General features: G+C 40.5%; 1 protein-coding gene across 1 annotated transcript in view; it reads left to right on the plus strand.

Annotated features, from left to right (window-relative positions):
* Window positions 1-27844, plus strand: part of ZDS (zeta-carotene desaturase) — a 367078-nt gene that overhangs the window by 290860 nt on the left and 48374 nt on the right. Inside the window, exon 13 of the mRNA XM_089439231.1 lies at window positions 18773-18937. Coding sequence (XP_089295357.1) covers window positions 18773-18937 — 165 coding nt within the window. The remainder of the gene's footprint in view (window positions 1-18772; window positions 18938-27844) is intronic.

Below are 27844 nucleotides of genomic sequence, written 5' to 3' on the forward strand. Positions count from 1 at the left end.
GCGGTTGGAGAGATATTAAAATAATTAATATTTTTAATGGGATTCCTTAGTCTAAACTTAGGAAAATTAAAATATTAATGGGTATTAATATAAAAATGGGTGAGAATGTTCTAAATGACATGGATCAAGGCAAATCTAATCTTAGCTGTTGATTAAGGACTTAATCTCAATCGTTGAAGACTTAATAGGAAAAGTATAAGAGGAGGCTTGAGGGTCAATTGGAGATACACCAAATTGATCCGTCAGTTCGATTTTCTGGGGCGAGGTTTGCTGAGGAAATCGAGCAAGTGATCTGTTGCAGCAAGGGGCAATTCAGCAAGAGGCCGAGAATACATATCAGAAAGGCATAGAAAGTGCTAGAGAGCTAGCGCAGAGCCTAGGAAGGTTGACGCAGAGGCAGCAAGAGTTGACGCGAGGCTGAGGAGGCTAGCGTAGAGGACGCAAAGGGCCAAGAGGTTGATGCAGAAGCCGCAGAGGCTAACGCAAGTAGCGCAGAGGGCTGCAAAACTGACGTTGGGCTGAAGAGGTTGCGCTAAGGACTTTTCGTGGGGCAGATTGAGAGCTGGTTAGCTGACACAGAGTCGTAGGAGGGTGATGCAGTTCCAGAAGATAGCTTGGAGCAGCTTTCGTTGTCCAGCTGAGTAACAGTGAAAGTTAGTGTCGGGCTATTCATCTAGTTGCTAATTAGCCGGAATATTTGTCTCCGGAGAAAGGTACTTATGCCAAGGAAAATCTCCAAAGGGTGAGCCATTTCTGGCACCCTAGTTGTATTCAGAAAACTGCATAATAATAAAACCCTCATATCTGTTACACCGGTTTTCCCTCATTGGGTTTTTCCGAGGACGATTGTCCAAAAATAATGGTGTCCCTTGTGTTGTCTCAGTTTATTTTAGTTGTTGATCTGTATATTTGTGAAGGCTGCTATTATGTTTATTTCGATGTTTATATGATTAAATAATTTGTTAATGTAAAGAACAAGTAGGAGATAGTAAACCAAAAATAGCAGTAGGGATTTCTGATGTGTTAGATTTAGAAATTTTCACAGTCCCGCTCCCTCATTCACATATATTGCCCACTTTCCACTCATTATAACCCCATTTATCATTTCTCCCACCTGGGTCCACATTCCTCCACTGGGTCTACATAGAGATAGCTCTCCCCTTCCCATTGCCCACACCTTGGGTTGGGCCTAGAATGATGCCCTGAAGGTTGATGCAACTAAAAAGAAAAGTAAAAGCATAATTAGCCACATTCAATAGGAAATGTACCATAAAATGCAAAAGATGGTCAGGACAAACACATTTAGCACATAGGCAAAATCCAATACATGAGCTCTACCCCATTGTCATGGCCATCACCCTGTTTCCTACAGGCTCTCTAAGCCTCCTTCATCATGTAGACACCTTAAAAGAGGTTATCCATTTCTATATCTCACACATCATGGTCTTGCTCCTTGAGCCTCGAGCAGTTAATTAAAGAAAAATCATAAAAAGGAAAAAGGCATATAAAGAAGGGTGGAAAAATCAAGGCCATGGCACCTCATGTACCACGATTGCTCCTTCCTGTACATTATATACCCAAGTGTTGGCTTCCCTTTTACTAGCTACCCTTGTACCCCAACATGTGGCACATGGCTGCCCCTTTTCATTCCCTACTCCATTCATCTCTTTATCACATGCCACCACCTTTTAAAGGATGTAGTATGTACCTTGGACATATTATCCCCTTTAGGAGTAGAAACCACCTAATGGGATACTTGGTTAATCCCATTTGGAGCTTAGAGACACTAGCACATGTCGAAGCTCATTATTGTTAAGTTATGGTATGTTCTATGCTTATAACAGTTTACTTCTTTTTCTTATTATATTCCACCGATTAGCAATCACATGTACATAAAGTAAAGTGCAGATAGAACATTAAACGATCGACAGAAAACAAGCCAAGACAAGAGACACAAGATGTCGCGGCTAGCCAGGGACAAACCCCACAATGTGTGGGGAAACCCTTTGATCAAATCTTCTTTTATCTTCAATAATTCAGCAAAGAGAAATAGTACAATAAATCTGATTCATATCAGCAGTAGCAAACCCTAGATCAGTAGCATCAGCATTAGCGGTTTCATTATCAAACTAGGGCAGACCATATCTCACAAACCGACAGTCGGATTGACTTCATTCCACCACCAAAAGTTTCGGCTTCCATAGGAGGTTCAGATGAACCTACATCGCAGTTCAGATGAGGAGATCTTCTAGGCCACGCAAGTCAATCTTTACTTCTGCAGTTGCAGCTTCAGTTTCAGCAGTTTCCGGCTTCAAACTAGGGCAGTGAATATCTTGCAAACCGTTCGTCGGATTGACTTCATTCCACCACCAAAAGTTGCGGCTTTCAAAGGAGGTTGAGATGAACCTACAGCGCAATTCCAAAGAGGAGATCTTCTAGGCCACGCAAGTCAATCTTTACTACTGCAGTTGCAGCTTCAAATTCAACAGCTTCCGGCTTCACATGTGTGAGAGAGAGAGACCCATTTCAGCGCAGTAGAGAAGAGACTCATATCTGCGCAGTAGAGAGAGAGAGATGTGATGAGATGAGTGAGTCCAAATGAGGAAAAGTCCTCTTATATTTATACACAACGTTGGTGGGTGAATAGATGCGACTGTTGGGCTCCTGAGCCTACATGAGTTGTAGGTCGGCTTGATAATAATTCCATAATCAAAATAAATTCATATCTTCATGAATACTTATCGGAATTGGATGATCTTTATATCAATCCTACACCTCTCAACGAGAACGAGAAATCTAATAAAAATATTATTAGCCATGAATAAGATGACCCACATGAAGTTTTGCCCTGGTTGCCAATTTTAACACTCCCTCTCAACCATGGAGAACTTCATCTGCAATCTGTCTATCGGTCGTTACTATTCATCCATCAAATGCACTGCCTTGTACAGCATGACCCTTGCCCTGCTCTGCTTTATTTTGCCTGTTCTGCTTTGTCTTGTTCTGCCCTGCACTGATCTGTACTGTTTTGTTCTGTTCTGCTCTGCTTTTGTCCGAATTATGAAGAAGAAGAAATGATCGAGGATGTATCATACTGACTCAAAGTCAGTCTCAGAGTATGTACCACTGGTCCTAGACCAGTCTCAACCAACCCAAAGTCAGCGTCATAGTGAGTACAACTCCAATGGTCCCAGACCAATATCATCCTCCACTGACTCAAAGTCAGTCTCAGAGTATGTACCACTGATCCCAGACCAGTCTCAACCGACCCGAAGTCAGCGTCATAGTATGGTACAACTCCTACCACTGGTCCCAGATCAATGGAGGTCATCCTAGCGTAGGGAGTACGGTAGTTACAACGATGCGTCCATCGGTACTACTATGGTCCCTAACTTCATTTCCCTGCTCATTGATCAGATGAGAGGTACTTCCCATGAGTCCCAGACTGCATGGGTAGGATGCCTCGACAGGAGAACTAATCAATCCTGTCCTCACAGGAGAACACATCAATCCTGCTACAATTGCCATGGAGAACACATCAATCCAGGCTGCCATGGAGAACACATCAATCCAGGCCTCACAGGAGAACTAGTCATCCTGCTACACAGGAGAGCGAATCATCCTGTTCCACAAGAGAGCGAATCATCTTGTCCCACAAGAGAGTGAATCATCTTGTTCCAGTGTGCACCACCAAGGGAGGGTGAGTCACCCTGTGGTCATATGTTTCTCTAGTAGGAACCGCAAGCCCTCAGAGCTCCCAGAGCTCAATGTATGCAACATGCAGGACCCTTGTACAAGGGTTTCTTTCCGACTCCAAGTCGTTTGGGAAAATCACAGATTAGATCTTTCCTCGGGGCTTTGACAAGGTGTATCAACCTGTACACCATCTTAATGTGATGGAGCTTCCTTGCTCATCAACTTACCATATCCCAGATGATGTCTATCTGCTGGAGCAATTGACGAATATAGGGTTCCTCAATAATCGAATCCCACCTCTGGTTGTTACAGAGAATCACAGTGGTATCCAATGTAAATCCAAACAGCTCACTGAAGAGCTTTCGCAACCAGACTGCCTGACACGAGGTTATGCTAGCAACAATATATCTTGCTTCGGCGGTGCTCAAAGCCACCGACTTCTGCTTCCTGCTCATCCAGGATATCAAAGCAGATCCCAAGGTGAAACAACACCCGGAAGTGCTCTTACGGTCCACCACACAGCCTGCCAAATCAACATCAGTATATCCAAGTAGTCTCACATCTCCGGCAGTGTATCTTAATCCATGAGAGATTGTGTCCTGAAGACATCTCAGAAGAATCCTGGCATCAATCCAGTGAGGCTCAACCAAATATGAGCTCACAATGCTAACTGCAAAACATATGTTCGGACGGAGGTTCACCAAGAACATCAATGCGAATGAGTTTTTTTTTGAAACTCAGAGGCATTTCCCAAGTCTGGTCCGACATCACTACCATATAACTTCTAAAAGTTAAGATCCTCGAGGTAGTCACAGGCTTGCAGTCCATCATACCGAATCTTTCGAATATATTTACCACATATTTTCCTTGAGATAGGAAAATTTCCCTTGGCTTCTACCACACTTCAAGTCCTTGGTCCTTCATTTCAAATTCAGAAGCCATCTCCCTCTTACATTTGTGAATGAGAGGGTTTGCACCTGTTAGAAAGAGGTCATCCACATACAACACCAGTATGAGAGGCTTGTCATCTTCAACCTTAAAGTAAAGGTTAGGATCAGCTTCACTCCTAGTGAATCCCAGCTTCATCAAGTAGCTATGGATCCTCTCATACCATGCTCGGGGTGCTTGCTTCAGCCCATAGAGAGCCTTCTTCAACCTGCATACATGAGATTTTCAATCATAAATCTCAAATCCTTCAGGTTGCTCCACATAGACCTCTTCTTTGATAGAACCATGCAAGAACGCGGTCTTAACATCCATCTGATGTAGGTTCCATCCTTGTGAAGCCACATGGGCTATGATCAAGCGGATGGTCGTATATCTGGCAACAGGTGCAAATATCATAGTCTATACCTCCCTTCTGGGATAAACCACGAGCAACAAAATGAACCTTATACTTTTCCATACTTCCATTTGCTGCATGCTTTATCTTGTAAAGCCATTTTGAAGTAACAATTGTCTTGTCCAGGGTCTGGGAACTACTTCCCAGACATCATTCTCCATAATAGACTCATATTCTATGGTCATAGCATCCTTCCATAGTTAATGCTTGATGACATCTGAGAATGATGAAGGTTCATTTTCTATGATCGTGCTCATGATGGTCAGGTATCCCTGATACCTGTTAAGTTTCTTACTTTGATGGAAGGTTCCTCAGGGTGCAGCATGTCCTTCAACATCATCAAGTATCCCCCTAAGCCATGAAGGCCTCTTCCTAGAAGAGGAAGGCTCATGTGGATGAGGATCAATCGGATCCATGGGTTCTTCTACATCAGGCATTGATTCATCATCCTTTTTTTCGGTTCCCTGGTGTCGGCTTCTTGAGAGCTACTCAAAGTCAGCAGATTGTCCACCTTGCTGAGAGCCATATCTTTGTCAAAGGTGACATCATGACTAATCACGACTTCCCTTTGACCGTTGTGAACATTTCTTCAGGAGTTTAGGAACCCAATGCTTGATGAAGGCATCGATTTTGTACATATACGACAGTGATTGTAGTTTCAGCCCATAGAAACTTTGGAAGTCTTTGATCATGTAGCATGGCTCAGACAGCTTCCATCATCGTGTGGTTCCTCCTTCCCACCACACCATTCTGCTCAGGAGTATGTGGTGTAGTAGTCTCCCTCTTAATGCCAACCTCAGGTATGCCTGAGTAAACCAATTGTAATATATCGGAGGTCTTGCTTTGGCTTGAGGGGAATGGTCCCCTTTTGAGCTTTCCTTTGGCACATCCTGGATATACACCTTCTTTCTTTACTTGGAATTCGGGCATCCCTGTTACCATCTATCTTACATCGGGTAGAGCTTTGTAATGAAGGTGGGCAAACCTCCGATGCCAAAGTTCGGACTAAAGAGTTGTGTCACAAGATATGACACCTAGTGGACTTCCATCGACCTGATATAATGAATCAACACTAAACCCAAGAGTAAAGGCATCTTTAACATTATTTTTTCATATACGTACCTTGCCATCGCTGAAGGTTACCTTGTAGCCTTTGTCTTCCATTGCCCAGATGGACACTAGGTTCTTTTTGAGGTTAGGTGCATTTAATACATCCTGGACTTTCTAGCCTTCTTGAATGGTTGTCCTCTTCCTCGATTCCCAGCTCTCCTCTTACCTTTGCTGTTGAATTTGTCATTCCTTTGATTTGCCATCAGAGTTATTTTGATCATCGTCCCGGTGTGAGTCCTTTCTATTAGGGCACTCCCTTGCATAGTGACCTGCTTTATTGCAAATGAAACATCGTCCTTTTCTTCCACCCTTAAATCCAGCGTTTCTTTTCGATTTAGACCCAGAATTATTCCTTTTCTTAGCATGAGAAGAAAAAGCAGCAGGAGGACCTTTAGGCAAGGGCATTTCCTGCTCTTCTACCCTTGTATGTTCTTGAATGCATCTAGCCATTAATTCCTCGAAACTAGGAATTACATTATTGTTCAGAAGAGTAGTCCTGAACACATACCATTCGGATGGTAATCCTCCAAGAGTTGTGAGTGCCATTTCTCTGTCAGTAATAGTTTCCCCAATAGATAGGAGATCGTTCTTGATCTCGGTGATTCTTAAGAAGTATGCTTGCATACTTTCATCCCTACCCTTCTTGATTTCCCTCAACTTATTTCCAAGAAACAAAACTTGATTTGCATCATTAACTTTAAATAAACTCACCAGTCTGTCGTAGATTTCCTTGGAGGTGTCTAGATCAAAGATGTAGGCCACCAAGCGCTTGTCGATAGAGTCCCGGATGATCTTCTTTGTTTTGACTTCTCCATTTTTCCATTTGTTCCAGGCAGCAGCAGATGCATTTGATGAAGGCTCAACAATATTGCCTCTTACATGATCCAACACTCCTTGATTCTCAAGGGTTAGATCGATAGACATCTTCCATCTGTGATAGTCAGCTTTCTCACGGAGCTTGTCTTCGGCAGGAAAGAGTGTTGAGGACCTCATAGTTCTTTTAGGATAGCCTTGCCAATCTTCTCTTCAATGATTGCTCTTGCTCTTGCTCGGGCTTTGTCTTCACCTCAGCTTTGATACCATGTTAAGTTATGGTATGTTCTATGCTTATAACAGTTTACTTCTTTTTCTTATTATATTCCACCGATTAGCAATCACATGTACATAAAGTAAAGTGCAGATAGAACATTAAACGATCGACAGAAAACAAGCCAAGACAAGAGACACAAGATGTCGCGGCTAGCCAGGGACAAACCCCACAATGTGTGGGGAAACCCTTTGATCAAATCTTCTTTTATCTTCAATAATTCAGCAGAGAGAAATAGTACAATAAATCTGATTCATATCAGCAATAGCAAACCCTAGATCAGTAGCATCAGCGTTAGCGGTTTCATTATCAAACTAGGGCAGACCATATCTCACAAACCGACAGTCGGATTGACTTCATTCCACCACCAAAAGTTTCGGCTTCCATAGGAGGTTCAGATGAACCTACAGCGCAGTTCAGATGAGGAGATCTTCTAGGCCACGCAAGTCAATCTTTACTTCTGCAGTTGCAGCTTCAGTTTCAGCAGTTTCCGGCTTCAAACTAGGGCAGTGAATATCTTGCAAACCGTTCGTCGGATTGACTTCATTCCACCACCAAAAGTTGCGGCTTTCAAAGGAGGTTCAGATGAACCTACAGCGCAGTTCCAAAGAGGAGATCTTCTAGGCCACGCAAGTCAATCTTTACTTCTGCAGTTGCAACTTCAAATTCAACAGCTTCCGGCTTCACATGTGTGAGAGAGAGAGACCCATTTCAGCGCAGTAGAGAAGAGATTCATATCTACGCAGTAGAGAGAGAGAGATGTGATGAGATGAGTGAGTCCAAATGAGGAAAAGTCCTCTTATATTTATACACAACGTTGGTGGGTGAATAGATGCGACTGTTGGGCTCCTGAGTCTACATGAGTTGTAGGTCGGCTTGATAATAATTCCATAATCAAAATAAATTCATATCTCCATGAATACTTATCGGAATTGGATGATCTTTATATCAATCCTACACCTCTCGACGAGAGGAATCTAATAAAAATATTATTAGCCATGAATAAGATGACCCACATGAAGTTTTGCCCTAGTTGCCAATTTTAACAATTATGGAAGGGTAGACCATTGTCAAGTCCCCACCTATTGTCCATGGTTTGTAAGCTCTTTTACTCGGTTTCCTTGACTTGTTGTACTAGAAAGCTAGGGGACGCATTGGATCTTATGCAGGATTGCAGGTGGTCTCCATCTTGGGTTTGGTTTCCCTATACAGGGTCCTAACCCTCTAGAGGGCTACATTGGCACATGTAGCGTGTGTGTTGAGAGCCATGTTCCTCCACAGCAGTAGACAACACTCCATGGATCACTAGAGATGTTTAGAGATTACTTGAGATTCACCGATTGGGCGAAGAAGATGCATCTAGTTCATCAACGCCACAGATGTACCATGCACTTGGAAAATGACCTAAGACTTGTATGTCGATGTGGCATCACTTACACCATCATTTGAGCCTTTACAGATGGTCTACAGGGATCTTCGACTTGCTTGGAGACCCATGAGGTCATTTGGGAGCACCACAGGTTTATTATGTGGAGAACAAGGGGCCAACCCTTGTCCATTACTTTTGGAAGTCCAACTCATCATTCTAGCACTTATGGACTTCATCAGGCCTCTTAGAGAGCCCAATGACATGCATTATTGATTATTCAACCTCTTAGGAGACTTATTATTTTATTTATGAGCTAGTTTGGTGGGTTTGTTACCAATAGATAGTTATTTGCACATTATTTTAGTTGATGGGCTAATGTAGGCTCAAATTACGTAATTTGAATTCCTAATGAGTGTGTAAATAGGAGAAACTTGAATTCATTTGTATCATCACTTGGATTGGATCATTCTCTCCTGATAATTTCGCATTTCGTTCTTGGAGGACAAATTGGAGCATGGATGAATTTTGATGTTTGGAAGAGTGTGGAAAAAGTCGAGAAAAAATAGGGATTAAATCCCCAAAATGCGATTTTTTTTGCTGGCTGATTTTTTTCCCGATTTTTTCCCAGTGGAAAAAGTTAGGATTAAATCGAAAAAGTCGGGATTAAATCGGGACTTTTTCCAAAAAATCGTGAATGAGGTAGTTTTTTTAACGATTTTTTTTTTTTTTTTTTTTAAATCGGGATTTTATTGAAAAAGTCGGGATTTTAAAAAAAATTAATATTTTTGTATTTTTTTAATTTTGCCGAATTTTGGCCGACTTTTTAAAAAAACTCCCGACTTTAACGACTTTTTCAACTTCTGGACCCTTGTCGATTTAATCCCAACTTCGACTTTTTCCACATTGGTTTGGATTGGATTTTCTTATCTTGGAGCTTCTTTATTGTCAAATATATTGATGGTTGGATATATTCTCTTACGTGTAAGTACAAATTTGATGCTATTTTCTTTTACTTTGTCACATACATTGATCATGGGATTTTCGCTATTTTAGAGCTAATTGTTGCATGCATTTACTGGTTCATTGTGGAATTATGTTTCAATATATCATATCTCTATGTATGGGTCATGTTTGTTGAATGAATTGTCCTAGAGATCGAAGTTATCTTGATAAGTCATCTTCATCTGCAAGCGAAGTATAAACACTTTAAGGTCACTTTCTTTTTTTGCCCTAACATTGGACGAAGTTGCCCTTAGAGCCTCCTTGAGCTAGAAACAAGATCCTTCTTCATAATTCTTCCTGAGTCCATATTCCCAAAAGGAATTAGTTACTAGTCCACCATAAGGTGATCACCTTAAACCTTTTCTTTACCGTTTTTCCCCCCTTTCCTAGGTCTAGCCAATTTGGGTCACCTAGGGCATCACTTTCCTGACAAAGTAGCCATAGAAAAAGTTCGATCTCCTAGCCTCTACTGCGCTGGAGCGTCCTCAAGGTCTCCTCCAAACTTGAAGAAATTCAGACAGTGGGATTGTGAGATATACCAAGCCCTAGGTCTGAGATCAAACTTTGCCCTAGTGTTCCCTAGGCTAGTACCTCATAGGATCAATTTGACACCTCTAAGTGAAAACTCTTGTTCGATCCTTTCCCCTTGTCTAGGTTAAGATAATCATCGGTGGCTATGTTAGCTTTTGGTGTCATCGGATGTGCTCTAGCCATGAAAATTGGTGAAGAGGCTATGGCACATGAGTTCTAAAGAACCCAAAACCCATTTGTTGAAATTCCACCCGGATTGTATTTTATTAAAATAATTAATATTTTTAATGGGGTTCCTAAGTCTAAACGTAGGAAAATTAAAATATCAATGAGTATTAATCAAAATATGGGTGAGAATGATCTAGAAGGTAGATCAAGTGAAGTTTTAATCTTAGCCGTTAATTAGAGACTTACTCTCAGTCGTTGAAGTCTCAACGAGAAAAGTATAAGGAGGCTTGGGGTTCATTTAGAAACACACACACAGAGAACGAATTGATCTGGAGTTTGATTTCTGGGGCTAGGAAGCTGAGAATTTCGAACTAGGTGATCAATTGTAGCAGAGGGGCAGGGATAGTTCGGGAGTACTGACAGAGAGGAGGAGAGAAGCTACTGGAAGCAACGCAATAGCTAGAAGGACTGACGTTGGGCCAATCTGGGCCCATGCAAGCCTGACGCAAAGCCAAAAGGGCCAGCGCAGAAGCTGAAGTTGTCCTCCACGTAGAAAGTCAAAACTGTTGGGGAACTGCCAAAACAACCGGGAAGGTTGATGCAATGGGCAAAAGAGACAGCCCAGAGCTGACGCAGAGCCTGTAGGGCTAATGCAAGGCCAATGCAGAAGTAGTCGGGGTTAGCCAGTTTTGTTGCCAGATCAACCAGAATCTATCGGGTGAAGTGAGGTAAAACTCACTCAGTTTTTCTACCATTGTATTTTCTCTATCACTGGATTGTCAAGAGGGCATCTTGCATTGTATTTAGAATAACTGCTTAATAATAGAAAAGCCTCAAAGTTGTTTCACCGGTTTTCCCGCATTGGGTTTTTTCGGGGACTATTTTGTCCAAAAATAACTGTCCTATGTATCTTGTTCTTTGCTTAGTTTTTTGTTTCATGTAATCAAATATTAAAGTAATGTAGGCTGTAAGAGTAATTTGCTTCAGTATTCAGAGAATAACTTGATGAATGTATATTAAAATCAAGTAGGTGAAGTAGATTTAGATTTGCTACAGTAGAGGTTCCTTGAGGATTAGGAATTTTCACAAGCTAAACTCCCTCCCCTTAACCTAGGTTGTGTCTACTTGGTCCCGTGTGGTCCCATACCTTCAAAAAATTGATTCTTCAAGAACCACCTTGGAAACCAAGTTTAATAAGGATTTTAGGGATTGGGAAACTCCTTTGCATGACACATTCCTTAAACCTAGCCCTTAAATCCTCACCTCCTCCTAGAAAGCTTTGTACCTTGCTTGAAGAGCAAGCAAGCTCCATTCGTAACCCCCTTCTAGGAAAAGGATCATTAAGGTCAGTTCATATCCATTTGTTGATTCATCCTTCACAAGTGACTTTCCATATACTGGGTCTCCTCCCATCAGTGAATGTCTGTAAAGAATAGCGAGTCTTAGCTGAGGTGACAGTGGGCTAAGTCTCCATTGTTTCCCTTGATCCAATAGTTGTCCCTTGAGGAGTCCCTCTTAGCCCCCCTACTAGTTTGAGCGATAACAGGTCCACCCCTCAGTTGATAGATGTTAGTTTATAATAATGTGGTAACGAAGGGGAGAAGACTTCATCGTCAAGAGCCATGGTCAAAGGGACTAGTTGGTGGGGTTGTCCACATCTTGAATGTATGGATGTGAGGAGGGAGTATTTGTGGATGCATGAATTACCAACTCAAACTGATTTTTCCAACCCTCTTGTGTGCCTTTTACTTCTTGATTATTTCTTGTATTACCGCTTATGGCTCAAGGGTTAGAGCTTGCTCTTTATGATGTAGCAATTTTATTACCCCTTAAGATGAGTCAGTTTATTGTTCATCAAGGTTGGGACATGCAAGGGTTCCTTTTTGATGTAATGGAGCATCATGTGCTCAGGAATTGAATGATGGCCATGTGAGTGAGGTAGAGTTCGTGCTACAATTTTGCTCACATGCTAATTTTTATGTCCTTATCATCTTTTGCATTTTGATTTTCTTTCTTTTGTTTTGTTGTGATCATGATATTCTTTTACTTTCTTTTCATTGCATCAAAGTCCTAAGGCAAAGTTTTCAGCCCTACTCTAGTTATGTGAACATATGAATGCCAAATCCCAAAGAACCAATGACAAGTTGAACCCGAAGAATGGAGGTGAGACATAGGGCTTGTAATGTGGCATGGAAAGTGTTAAGTATGGTATAGGGAAAATGGAACATTCTATCTCAATCAAGGCTTCTCAAGTAGTGCCCTTCCTATAAACCAAAGGGCCTTAAAGGAGGTCTTGTTGATCACACTTTTTCAACAGCCCAAGGAAGCAGGATGCAAAGACATGAAGAAATTTTTTCAAAATTCAGATTCATCAGCGATCACAGTTTTATCATTGTAAACCCAATTTCTGCAAGTTATATTGTAAATGGTGCTAGTATGACCGTTTATTTATGTAACAACACCTAGGTAAGACTTTGATTTTCGCAACGGATTTCATCCTGAGAAGTTTCTTAACCTCCCCGAATTATGTGTATTTTTAAACACAGATAATCGGCAGAGTTTTTCTTCCAACTTAAATCTCAAAACTAGGGTGGAATCCCTTGACAAGGTTTTAGGTGAGTCCTAGTGTTATATTGAGTCTTTGTAAAAGTGTGTTGGAAATAATTTAAACACATTTGGTTAAATTATTTTATTATAAACCACTCAGTCTATACTAGATCATATTGTGTCGCAAAATTGGGTAAATCATTGAGGGTCTGTGTAAAGGTGTATCCCCCTTTGAGGGTTGAATTACAATAATATCTTGATGTAAAAAATAATTTAGTGCATGGTCCCTCATAATTAGACACTATGGCTAAAATATTTGAGGGTGCAAAAATTATTAATCCCCTCTAATATCAATTAATTAACTATTTTGGCTAAATTAAATTAAAATCCTAAGCCAGAAAATTAATTAATTTTAAGTAAAAGTAATTATAGAGAAATTAATTTATATCCAAGTGGAAAATAATCAAAGATACCTAGGTCAAAGGAAAGTCAATTTTTGGAGGTCCCTCACCAAGGGAAAAAAGGATATTTTAAGAAAATTTCAAATTTTTCCTCAAAATAAAAAATTCGACGATGGAGATTAAAAAATCATCAAGCTATTTTTAACAATCGAGATTATTTTGACAAGGATCAAGCCAACTATTCGTTATTTTCCACTTGGAAGGGTTTCTTTATATAAAGGAGTCATTTTGCTTCTATTGAATATCTTTGGATGATGTAAATTTTGTAAAGCTTGTATTGAGCTATTGCTCTGATAGGAACATTTCTATATCATAATAGAAAGACTTTGGGGTTCAGTTCATGGTATTTTTTTCCATTTGTTTAAAATTGTGTAACTAGGTTCGGTCTTCATAAGTATGAAATGTATTTTTGATTCTTGTAAATTATGAAATGAAAGAAAATTATTATTATTTTGGAGCATGGGTTTCATGCTTAAGGTCTTTAATTTTATAGGTCAAGCGCCCATTGAGTGCTTCTAGGGTTTGTCCTAGGTCAAGAAGTCAAAAGAGTTATTGTCATAAGTTGAAGACCCCACTGAGCACATTGTAACTTATAAAGAAAATTATTTTTGTCTTTAAAAGTGTCGAAATACCCTCCAAGACCAGGTCGGCTTGGCAACTGGCAAGTCGGCGTGAAGAAAGAGCCACATCCACCCTTGAAGAACCTATAAATAGAATAGGACTCGTCCTTCTTGAAGCACACTAACTCACCACTCATTCTAGCGAAGGAAGAGGAAGTAAGAGGCAACGAAGAAGAAGGAAGACGAAGGAGACTTGTCTTTGGACTATCTTTCTCTCACACATGCTAAAGAGGACTAGGGTTTCTGCAGCAGACCTAGGGCATCCATCTACAAGTTTGATCTTGGAGAAAAGGAGGCAAAGAGGTCAAGCGAAGGTCACCAAGGGTCACTCTCAAGCTCCAAAAGTCAGGGAAAGGCAAGCTAAGGTCAGAGGAGGGCTCTAGAAGAAGATCGAAGTTCCCACGTGTGGCAGCAGCAGTTGCAGGGAGGCCGAAATTTCAGATTTGCAGTAGGTGGCCGAAAATCTTGCAGCACGAAGTCAAAAAGGTGTTAGATCTCTTCCATAATGGAAGAGATTTCACTGGGTTTGATTAGATCGAAGTTGGAACATCATCCGAAGAGGTTGGTCTTGGTCTTGGAGGGTATTAGTATCAGTCTTAAGGTCATGGAATTCGTCAATTGAAGAATATATAAGGAAGGGAAGAGATTTAAGGGTTTTCCTCTCAAGAGGAGAGGTTTTGGCCCTGGCTAACAACCTATATACTGTGTCATTGTTCTTCTTGTTTTGGTAGTTGTTTGATGATTCACACATATAATAATAAGGAAAAAGAAATTATCAAGTAAAGAGAATTAATTATAATCATTTCCCTATTGAATTATCGTATCAGAGTTAAGGTTGGCTAAGGGCATCATGAAGATCTCCACTACATTGAAGAAGTTCATCAAGAAGTGTTCAAAGGTAGCAAGCTATCTCAAGAAAGACATCAAGGAAGCATGGAGCCTCTTATTCTCTACAAAGAAGGAAGTAATCAAGGAAAAGGATGAAGGTCTCTTCTCGGCACTCACTGGCACATTCCAAGACAAGAGCATTTGGGTAATTGATAGTGGTGCATCTAGGCACATGACAGGTCATCACAAACAATTGAAGACTTTATCAAAGGGAAAATCTTCTTACTCAGTGGAACTTGGAGATAACAAAAGCTATCCCGTGAGAGGTATTGGATCAACCTCTATAGAGTTGGAGAATGGCAGCAACATCCTATTTGTTCCAGGTTTGCATAAGAACTTACTTTCCATTTCAAGTCTAGAAGATAAGGGTGATAGAGTAGCTTTCATTGATGGAAAAGTTGTAGTATGGAGTAAAAACTCAAGCATAGAGAATGCTAGAGTAATTGGCATCCGAGAAGGAAGACTTTACAGGTTGATATCTCCTCTAGCACAAGCTTTGGTTCACATTGAAATTAGCCCATGTGAACTCTGGCATAGAAGATTTGGTCATCTACATTTCAAAATCCTTCCAACTCTAAGTTCCATAGTAGATGGAATACCTAAACTGAAAGAACATCATGTAGGAGTATGTAAGGGATGTGTCGAGTCCTGGTCTTAAACGCGGGCTCTATGCGAGTGACCCGGCTTGGCATAAAACCCGCCAAGACCCGCGGGTACTCAAAGGTCTTATACGAGTGGTGCTTCACTGGTAATAACCTATGACCCTGTGTAACTACCTCTTAGGAATCCTCAAATGCCTCAACAAACTTCCACATGTTGTCCAAGTAGAGAATAATAATGCATGGGTGATGATAAGCTGTCCAACTAGGCAAGGGAGCCATCTTTGAATTGTCCATGTGTTATTTGTGATGATGTGGCACCATTGTTGTCACCCAATGCATTGTCAAATATCCCAATGCAATGGCAAGTATCTCAATGAATTAAATAGATCTCAATATAGCATCATGGATCCCAATGGAGTGTCATAGATTCCAAGGCATGGTACACAGATCCCAATGCAAGGCGCCCATTTGTGGTGGGTCCAACTTCTTGATGTGCCATGAGGTGGCATACCCTTAGTCATTTCTTCTAACACAACATAACAAATGTTAGTTTTAAAAATTTAAAATTTGCCTAAGTTTTACCATGGGGGAACAACAATTAACCCTAATGCATGTGTAAAGTTGTAGAACAAAGCGTGTTTTCGAAGTCCATAAGTCAAAATAAGTGAAGTGATGGAAAATTATGAAAGGAGAAGGAAAAAACTTGATGTGATGACACTGAAATTCAAGCAATGATGCAGAGATCTTATATTTGATCTAGCTTTCAATAGCAGCCTTTAAGGAGGGGGCTTATCATTGAGTTGCCTTTCCTTGGCACTGTTTCTTACTACCCCTTTTCTTTTTTCTTTAAGTCTTCATTTCATTGAACAAGACACTTTTTCTTTAGATATTCATAGACAGGCATGGGACTAGGGGTAATTGCCTCATCGGGCATTCCCTCAAGCTTTACATTTTATTGGCTTTTAACTTTATTGGCTCTCCACCTCTAACCTTTTTTGGCTTTAATGACTTAGGCTTTTCTTCATTTAGACCTTTTTGTTGACCTTTGATATGTCAAATATGAAAGGAGATAGTTTTTTATGAATGGGATGGAGTTAAAGGGGCTCGGGGAGGGGAGCGGAGGGGGGGGAGTGGAAAGTGATAAATATGATTGGGGATGTGTAAGATGTTACCTAAACTATTTTCCCAGTAGTATAAGCTGACTTGAGAAATGACAACACTTCTAAAAGAGAACCATGTCTCCTATCATACAATGAGGCAAAGAATAAAACTATGTAGTATAATGTTATGAAGTGTTATCAGATTTCATTAGAGTTTACCACTTTCAGAGCAAGACCAAGATGTTATAGCACCACATCCAAGCAAGAATACCAATACATGGTAAATCAAAGTAGAAAATGCTGTAACAAACTGTACCATCCCATCCATATGTTTATCTTTCAATATGAGAGGTGGGGTGGAGCATCTGAAACATCACTGTTGAGCTAGCACAACACTGTATTTGAAGGAGAAAATGAGAGAATTGCTGAGTCTGGAGAGTTTGAGCAAGAGGGCTCATGTTATCAGCAACAACACATCCTTCTGAGAGTGCCTCTAAGGTAGTTACCCCCTTGGGGTTAACACCAAGTGCAAGTTTGACGACTTTGGTTGTTGGTGTAGCTCATAATGATCATGTTGTAATATTCAGTTTCAGGTTTCAGATACGTGCCCATTTCATCTCATTCAATATTTCTAATGCTGTTGTTCTTTCTATTCTTCAATTTGTTGCAATCCTGCCAAAGTCATTATCGAAAATCAATTTAGGTCCCTTGACTAGATGGTTTAATACCATTTTTTTTCAGTGTTCCACGGGGACGCGTTTGGGTGCGCGCACCCCTCGCACCCCATCTCTTGCGTTTCACGCACCCTTTTTGGGAGTCTTGGGGAGACGCAAGGGGGTGCGTTTCCCCAGTGTGGGAGTCTAGAACGACTCCCCAAAAAGGGTGCTTCTGGGCGTCCCCCTTTAAGTCTAGACTCCCCAAAAAGGGTGCTTCTGGGCGTCCCCTTCAGTGTGGGAGTCTAGACTGGGTGCGCCTGGGCGTCCCCCTTTAAATTTGTCTAATAAGACCAAAAATCAAAACCATTAATTTTTTTTGTCTAAAAAAAATTTAAAATTAAAACTAAATAACTAAAACTTAGAAACCTAAACCTAAAAGACATGAAAGGCAAAACTTAAAGTTAAAAGCTCACTTCATTTCAACCCAAAGTCATTTCCATTTCCACGCAATGCTGATTTGAATGAGTTATCGATCAATGTATTTGAATATTTTATTATTGATTTTTATTTTTGTTTTTCGAATCTCATGGTATGTATGAATAATAATTAATTCAATAATGAGACTTGTCACTTGAGTATGTCATATGAATGATGTATGTATTAAAATGAATGATGAGGATGGATCAATGACTCAAATTTCAATTGTCTATTTAATATTTTTATGCTTTCATTATTGAACAATGAACAATGAATATCAACTTGAATTTTATATATATATATATACCTCGACGACTCCCCGCACCCCCGAAATTTCCCTAAAATTTGAGGGTACTCCCACACGTCCCCCCTGTGCGTCTCCCCGCACCCGCGTCTCCCCGCACCGGAGTCTTGGTGGAACATTGTTTTTTTTTGGAAAAATATGTTTTATATTCAAAGAAAAATATTTGCAAACAGCAAATCAAAATGTGGAAGAGTATATTAAATGGAACAAATAAATCTTTAGACATGGTGGACTATTCAAACTTTATTTCAGATGGTTAAGACTTGCTACATTCTGTATTATTTTTTTGTTTTTCGTTTTTTTATCATGTACATTACCTTTCTGTTCCTGTCCCAGTTTATGTCCAGCACTGCTGTTTTTCTTATAACTATCCAGATCCTTGCATTCAGTTGCTTTATAGCCATGTAACTGCCCATCCACTGGGTCAAAATATTGTGAGTATATACAATGCACCTGTTTTGCTGTGCTACAAACTTGAAAGTGATGTCACAGTCATGGTTTGTCTGAGAAAGCAACTGACCTAGATATTTGTTGACAATGATATGCTGTGTCCACTCATTACATAAAGATATGGAATGCAAAAGTGTGTTTTTGTTTGTCTTGTTATTTTGTTATACACTTATTTACATAGTTTTTCCTATTCTTAATTTTGTAATATCAGGCATGACGTACTGCCCCTGGCTGATAGTTGTTTTCAAATTTGTTTCAAATTCTCAATTATAATTATGATCTTAAATTACATGGAGGATAAGAAATGAAACAAATTTGTGTACATTTATATAGATAAACATAAGACCCTGCCCTTGTCACAGGTGTTGTCCCTCTTTCCATCAGCACAAGGATTGGAGATGACCTGGTCTTCTGTTGTAAAAATTGGACAATCTCTTTATCGTGAAGCTCCTGGGATGGATCTTTTCAGGCCAGATCAGAAGACTCCTGTTCAAAATTTCTTTCTAGCAGGTTCTTATACAAAACAGGTAAGTTTCTATTCATCTTTCTCTGTTAAATTGTCATTTTTAATAGTTTTGTCAGATTTAGAAGTTTTTGGTGTTGCATTGTCAAAAGCCTTTGTCATTTTCTTTGTGATCGTTTATAGCAATTTATGTATGGAAACTTGACTAAACTGAGAGAGGGAGGGGGGAGGGGTAAAATTCTTTTTTTTACACATTAACTGAAACATCAAATGAGCAGCTTAACAAATAATGACCCGCAGATTAAATATATGTGAACAGAAAGTAATAAACAGACCAAAACATCATATCGGCACATAATAACAACACGTATGGACACCAGATATAAGTGGAAACCCATAAAGGGAGAAAACCACAATTTTTGTTATTGTTGTGATGCAAAGGCAAGCTCCTACTCCCTTATTACATCTGATTTTCTGTAGGCTCCAATCTACAAGAAGCTGCTACCTCAATTTTCTGCAAGCTGCAACATGCAAGGAAGCTTCGACTCCCATACATTTTCTGTAGACTACAACCGGCAGGAGGCTTCTGCCACAACAGGCTCCAACCTTATATTTATCAAGCGATTACTTGAAAGGAGACTACAATCCCCTAATGCAAACAAGAATCAACAATATGTTGGTTTGCCTAGTCATCAATTATGCATATCTCCATCTTCATCTCTGTCTCTTCTTCCCTTCAAATCTGCCTCATATAAGCTTCATATGTGTCGGTAACTAATGCATAACACCTCAATCAGCTCTCACACATTCTCTATCTCTGTAACTTTTTTCTTGCCTTCCAAAATCACATCTTTTATAGAGATAGTTTGTTGGCTGTTTGTATACCACATAAGAATATGAAGTGAACAGGGTTGACTCTTTGCCTTCCACTCATTTGTTCCCAAATTCTTCATATTTTGAATATTAGAACACAAAAATAAATGCTCCACCCAATATTATTTTTTAATCCACATGTAATGATTAAATTCATCAACATAATGCCAACATCATGTAACATTATAGGAATAACATATGACTAAATAATTAAGCATTCATTCCTCATGATCAATAGTTAATTTGCCATTAATGCATCACAAAAAATCTCTGCAACATCTTTGCCTTTGCCTTGGATGTGCATCACAACATCTTCGTGTCATTGTCTCAGCAACATTGCCTTTGTTGTCATGGAGTCTTGCCTTGCCTTTCCTGTCATGGAGTCTTGCCTTGCCTTTGCTGTCATGGAGTCTTGTCTTGCATCACAACAATTTTCTCCAACAAACCAATCTTCAAATCAACCTTATACATGCTAGTTTTTGTAGCATTGGATGTGTTCTAGCCACGAAATTTGTTGGAGAGGCTAGAATGCATGATATCTCCAAAACCCAGAAATCGTTTCTAGAAAATCCACCTAGAGATGACTTAATTAGATTATCAACTTATTTTAATGTTTCATAAGTTTAAACTTAGGAAAACTCGTCAATTAATCAGAATTAATTGAGTTAAGGTCAGAATAGTCTAGAAACTCACACGGATCGATCCAGAAATGATATGAGCCGTCGATTAAGATTTAATCTTGGTCGTTGGAGTCCCAACAAGAAGATATAAGAAGGATCGATGTGGTGATGGATAATACACTTCAGCAGTTCGATTTCCTTGGTAGATCGATTTCCAGTGAGCAACAGCAGTTGCCAGAGAGCCAGAGATCAAAGTCGAGACAGTGATTTGAAGGAAGTTTTCCAGATCCGGAGAGGCAGCAGCAAGGAGGCTGAGTTATTCCCAGTGAGGCAGTGCAAAAGACTGCGCAGTTGCTTTAGCAACTTGATTTAGTTGAAGGAAAAATCATTTTCAGCTCTAGAGTGTCGGAGAAACGATTTCCTTAACAGAGACAAACAAAACAACTTCATCAGAGGCTAGACGTCATAGGGCCTATGCAAGCATTGCACAGAGGGTCCAGGAGGACAAGTTTTCTACAGGAAAGTTGTGTCGGGGTTGCTTGTGGAAGAAGGGTAATTCCCTTACATAATTTTGGCCAGATTTTCTTGTTGTTTGGATTGCCAGTTGAGCATCCATAGATTGTACTCAGATTTCACTATTGCATAACAATAAAACCCTCATCTTCTGCACCCGTTTTCCAAAGTTGGGTTTTTTCCCGGGACATTTGTCCAAAAATAATTGTCATTTTTTATTGTGTGTGCTAGAATTTTCTCAATTTCCAACGCTATTTTCTTCCGTAGTTTATTTGTGAAAATTGCAATAGAGAATTATTCGTTGTTTGGGTGGACAAATAAATTGGTAAATTAAATTAACAATTAGAAGAATAATCTCTAGTTGTTGCAATAGATGAAATGTTCACATGGTATCAGGGCGTGAGTGATCATCCAGGAAGCTCAGAAGTGGAGGAAAGAATTTTGCTGCTCAGAGGGAGCAGTAGGCCGAAATTCCTAGAGGTTGCATAGTTCATTGACAGGCAAGCCGAAGTTTTGGGGCAAGAATTCTATTTTCAGTTGCAAGGTTGCAGAAAAGTGGAGTTGCCCGAGATAGTGATTCCAGTAGTTAGAGGGAGCAGCAACAACTTTGATTTTCACTGAGCAGATTCCTTGGTTGGACGCAGAGGGTTTTGCAGTAGCAGAACCAACGTTGGGTGGAAGAGAAAAGCGCAAACAGCAAAGGGAAAATTTCTCTTTAGGGAACTTAGAGTCTCAGCAGTTCGATTTTTCCAGGCAAATTGGCAGTAGCAGCTAGCAGATCTACGCATTCCAAGAGGGAATGCAAGTAACAGAGCAGTAGTCGAGCAAAGGAAGAGGGGATTTTCAAATCAGATTCAAGTACGGCCACAACAGGGCTTACGGATCAAGATCGGTTGGATGGAGCTTCCAACTATGTCATTTAGAAGGCTAGGATATCCCTCCTTCTAAATGAATATGGCCTAAAAGCCTACACTGATAATGTGGTGACCATTCCCCAGGATGCGTATTAGCTCAAAGAATACAAGAAGGAGATGGCGAGGGTGAAGCGGTTGATCTTGGATGGAGTCCAAGATCATATAGTCTCACATGTGGCAGACAAAGGTACAGCCAGAGAGATGTGGGAAGCTCTCTCCACGCTATATTAGAGTACATTCAAGCAGCGGAATATGTTCCTAGAAGAAAAGCTCGGATGCATCAGGATGCATAAGGGAGAAGGCATAGATCCCTTCCTCACTAGGATTCAAGAGGTTCGAGATTAGCTTGCAGTTGTTGCGGCAACACCTCAACTATCAGAGCTAGTACGATTCACACTAAACAGTGTCTTGGAGGATTGGCATGTCTTCGTCCAAAGTATATTGCACAGAGACATGCTATCTAGATGGTGCAGGATGTGAGCCGATTTGCAGCAGGATGAGTTGAGGTGAGCTCTATTAAAGAGAGCCATCAGTGGCAGTGGTAGCAGCAGATCAAAGAGTGTGAAGGAGGAGGAGAATGTGGCCCTTGCATCAAAGGGTCTCAGTCAGGGGCAGGGGAAGCAGAAGAAGAAAAAGAAGGACCTATTTAAGGTCAAGTGCATCAAGATTGGCGAGTTTGGCCACTACAGTACCTAGTGTCCTCTCAAGAAGGACAAGCAGGAGAAGCAGGACCAGGCAGCGTAGGAGCACATGCTGGTTGTCCTACAGGTTGGGGGAATATTTTGCGATGTTCGCAGATATACCTCCAGGAGTGAGGTGGGGTGATTTGGTGTTGTAGCCCCAGAGAACTACAAAGATTGGGCAAGGTCCTTGAGGAGTCCACCTCATGGATCATTACCTGGCTACAGGGGCTCACAACATTCAGTAGCAAGATGGATCAGTGGCAGTAGATGCAATCAATACTAGAGTAACAGTTGCAGACTAGTAGCAGTTAGATGTTGAGGAGCATAGTGCAATGTTAACAGCAGAGCAAGTGGCTCAGTGCAGAGTTGGCAGTAGCGCAGAGTCTTAAGTGACAGTGCAGATGCTAGTAGCAGTGAGAGACTCGAGAGACAGATGCATCATACTAGACACAAATGATTTAGTGTTTTGGATGATTCTCAGTTGCAGTAGTTGCAGTTGCAGCAACAACAAATCAAAGTTAGTTGCAATGCATATGTAGAGTTGGTAGCAGTATGGCAGTGTCAACAACAACACAGATGCAGCATCAGAGTTGCGCAGTGGTTGGTGAGCAATATGGCCAGACATCAGCAGCGTGACAGGAGGTGATACAGAGACAAGGTGTTGTGGCAGGATGTGCAGCGCTAGAGAGAACATATTCCCCGCTAAGAGGGAGTGTTAGTTTTTGTAGCATCAGATGTGTTCTAGCCACGAAATTTGGTGGAGAGGCTAGAATGGATGAGATCTCCAAAATTCAAAAATCATTTCTGGAAATTCCACCGAGAGATGACTACCTATTTTTTAATGTTTTCTAAGTCTAAACTTAGGAAAATTGGTTAATTAATCAAAATTAATTATGTCAAGGTGAGAAGAGTCTAGAAACTCATACAGATCGATCCAGAAATGATCTAAGCCATCGATTAAGATTTAATCTTGGTCGTTGGAGTCCCAACAAGAAGATTTAAGAAGGATCGATGTGGTGATGGAGAATACACTTTAGCAGTTCGATTTCCAGAGAGCAGCAGCAGTTGCCAGAGAGCCAGAGATCAAAGCAGAGACAAGGAGGGGCAGAGACAGTGATCTAGAGGAAATTTTCCATATCCAGAGAGGCAGCAGCAAGGAGGTCAAGTTATTCCTAGTGAGGTAGTGTCAGAGGACTGTGCAATTGCTTCAGAAGAGCAACTCAATTTAGTTGGAGGAAAAATTGTTTTCAGTTCCAGAGAATGGACAAAGGTTCTAGAGTGCCGAAGAAGCGATTTCCTCAGCGAAGACAGGCAGAACGACTTCATCAGAGGCAATTCATAAGTTAGACGTCATAGGACCTGCACAAGCACTAGGCAAAGGCTGACGCAAAGGGTACAGGAGGACGATTTTTTGAAGGAAAGTTGTGTCGGGGTTGCTTGTGGAAGAAGGGTAATTTCGTAACATAATTTTGGCCAAATTTTCTCGTTGTTTAGATTTCTAGTTGGGCATCCATAGATTGTACTTAGATTTCACTACTGCATAACAATAAAACCCTCATCTGCTGCACCGGTTTTTCCAAGTTGGGGTTTCCCGGAGACGTTTGTCCAAAAATAATTGTCATTTTTTATTGTGTACGCTAGAATTTTCTCAATTGCCAATGCTATTTTCTTTCGCGGTTTATTTGTGAAAATTGTAGTAGAGAATTATTCATTCATTGTGTGGACAAATAAATTGTTAAATTAAATTAACAATTAGAAAAATAATTTCCAGTTGTTGCAATAGATGAAATTTTCACAATACAAAACATGTACGTAAGCATACCTTGCACCCAAAACCAACAAGCATACCAACCTGCTTTGCAAACATAACAACCATGTATAGTATACCTTGTTGTTTCTTTGCCATGCAATTGTTGCTCTAGAATATGTGAATTTGTGCCCTAATTATTGAAGATTAAATTTGGAAAGTTTTTCAAATAGAGTATTGCATATGTTATCCAATGTAAGGCATGTAATGAATGTTCCTAGTGAATGAATGTCTTTGATTCTTCATGAAACTCCATTATATCTTGAAGAGGATAAATGTTTGAAATTGTTACCTAGGGCATCAATTTCGAGCCCCCTTGGAAGACGTCTTATCTTATCTTAAGCATCGCAAGACTCCATTGTTGAATGTACTGGACTCTATTGCTGAATGTACTGGGCACTAGTCCAAGAAATTTGGTGATCAACTCCTTTCTTCTCCATATTTTCTCCTCAAATTTTAGGCCCCTTTTTCTAGGACTACAGACTAGGGCATCAAGCAAATTCCTTTAGAAAGTGAATTTTGGGATTCCGTGAAGACAAGACTCTTCCTTAAGGTCTTGCCTATTGATTTCTGGTAGCATCGGATGTGCTCTAAGTCTCAAATTTTGTTGGAAGGCTTAGACATACGTATTTCACTATACCTAGAAATTGTTTTGGGAAGTTCCACCCAGAAACAGTGTTATTAAAATAATTAATTATTTTTAATGGGTCCCTAAGTCTAAACTTAGGAAATTAAAATAATTATTGGGTATTAATCTAAATTGTGGGTGTAACTTCTAGAAGAAGACAAAGATCAACTCCAAATGATCTGAGCCATTGATTAGAATCTAATCTGGATCGTTGGTTCTCAACTGGAAGATTATAAGGAGAACATCAAGGGGCATTTGGAAAAAACACCAGAGGCAGATACTCAGTTACCCGAGTAAGATTGATTTTCTCACTGATCGAAGTTCGGCAAGAGAAAATCAAATCAGAGGGAGAGTTGCAGGTAAGGAGAGAGAGAGGGTATCAACATCAGTCGGGCAGTCAGGAACAGAAGTCGCAGATCAGAGGGAGGACAGTGCATTGGATGTGACGCAAAGGAGGGACAGTGCAGAGGTAGTGTGACGCTGGAATTGCGCAATTCTCACGTAGGGGTTGACGCAGTGCGACACAAAGGGGGCAGCAGGTCCTCTCCTAGATCAAAAACCTGTCAAGAAGTCTCTATAAAATTTCTCACAGAAAATCCTCTTCTAATCTGCTAGTTGTATCTTGCACATGAGATTTTTGCTGAAGAATAATAAAGAAATCATCATCTACTTCATCGGTTTTCCCACATTGGGTTTTTTGGGGACAATTGTCCAAAATTAATTGTGTCATCGTGGTTATACTTGTGCTAGTATTTTTCTTTGCATTCACTTTCCATAGTATTTTAATTGTGAAGGCTGCAATAGAATTTATTTCGATATTTGTTGTAGAAACACTGTGAATGACTTATTTCTAAATTAATAAGTAGAAGAAATAATATTAATCACTGCAGTTGGATTTCTATTTAGAAATTCTCACATGGTATCAGAGCAAGGTTAAGCAAGAGTGCAGATCTGAAGAGCCAGCATTAAAGAGGAGGGAGTTCAAAATTACTGCATGGGCAGAAAATCAAATCCTTAGAAGAATTGCGCAGACCAACCTAGGAGGGAAAACTTCTCATGAGAAAATCTCTCTTTGAGAGAGTCGACAGAGAGGAATATTTCCACATTGAAGTTTGCCAGTGACAAAAGCAACAGCGAAAAAACATCAGCACAGAGCAGTCTTCAGGAGAAGACACAGTTTTTCCTGCAACAGTTGTTGGGCCAGGATAGCGTTAGAGATCGTTAGAAAAATAGCACAAAGATGGAAACTCAAGATGTCTCCAAATTATCTTCCAGATTAGAAGAAGAATTCGCATGCTTAGCAAGTTTAGTGTCAACAGAGGTTTGGTACATTGATAATGGGGCTTCAGCCCATATGACTGGAGTACGAGAATATTTCTCAAGCTATCAAGAAGAACAAATGGACTTCCAGATTACTATGGGAAACAGAACGAAGTGTACTCCAGTAGGGAGAGGCACCATAGCATTTTAGATGGAAGCAGGAACCAACATCTGAGCCACCAATGTTTTGCATGTGCCCAGGTTAGGAATGAATTTGATTTCAGTGTCCAGTTACAGGACAAGGGATATGATGTATACTTCATTGGAAAGAAAGTATACGTCAAACATCCAAGTTGGAAGAAGAAGAGACAAATTGGAGCTCGAAGCAACAGACTATATAGGTTGCAGCTCGAGTCTCCAATGGCATTGATAGGCAGCAGTCATAATGGTGAAAAGGAACTGAATGAATTATGGCATAGGCGAATGGGACACTTACACCATGGAGCACTGAGGATGCTCAGAGAGACTGTTACAGGAGTTCCAATCCTTAGTACTGAGCATGATGATTTATGCAGAGGATGTGTACTAGGGAAGTACGCTAAAGCAGCTTTTTCCATAAGCAACAATAGAGCAGAATGTGTATTGGGATTGATACACTCAAATATCTGTGATCCAATGTCCACAAGAGCTCTTAGTGGTGGCGAGTACTTTGTCACCTTTATTGATGATCACTCTAAAAAAACCTGGATCTATTTCTTAAAGACCAAGGGTGAGGTCTTTGATCCATTCAAAGAGTTTAAGGCTCTCGTTGAAAACATGACAGGGAAAAAGATAAAGGTATTACGTTTAAATAATGGTGGAGAATATACGGACAAAGACTCCACAAATTTCTGTGCAAAGGAGGGCATCAAAAGAGAATGGACAACTCCATATAATTGTTGATTTGGGGTAGCATCGGATGTGCTCTAGCCATGAAATTTGGTGGAGAGGTTGGGGCACATGAGATCTCCAATACGTAGAAAGGGTTTGGGCATATTCTAAACAGATGAGTAGATATTAAAATAATTAATATTTTAATGGAGTCCCTAAGTTTAGAATATTAATGTGTATTAATATGAATCTGTGTTAGAGTGGTCCAAAAGACTTGGATCAAGCCAGATCTAATCTTAGCCATTGATTGGGGATTTAATCTCGGCCGTTGAGATGTCAACAAGAAAAGTATAAGAGGAGGCTTGAGGGTCACTTGGAGAGTACACCGATGATCAGTCATTCTATTCTCTAGAGCGGGGTTTGCTAAGAGAGATAGAATTAGTGATCGGGAGAGCAGCTGAGGGGCATTGAGTACAGAGAAACAGAGAAGGCAAAGATTGTGTCGGGAGAGCAATGCAGTAGCCAAGGAGGGTGATGTAGAGCCAGCAAGGGCTCACGTAGAGGCAACCAAGTGCTATGCAAAGCACCAGAGGGGCCAGCGCAGGTGACAGAGGCTCCCAGAGCTGACGCAGGGCCAGCGTGGGACAGAGAGGGGCTGACACACTCCAGATTGGGCAGACGCTGGGATTGCAAGAGCAGTTTTGTGCTGAGGAATTGCTGGAAGGAATTTCCGGAGTTTTAGCCAGGAGATTTCTCTCAAACTGTGAGGTATAGCTGCTAAGGAAATTCTCTATTGGGTAGGC

The sequence above is a fragment of the Pinus tabuliformis genome, chromosome 9 (genome assembly GCF_031772625.1).
Source record: "Pinus tabuliformis cultivar Carrire ecotype Pingquan chromosome 9, CPIR1, whole genome shotgun sequence".
NCBI lineage: Eukaryota > Viridiplantae > Streptophyta > Pinopsida > Pinales > Pinaceae > Pinus > Pinus tabuliformis.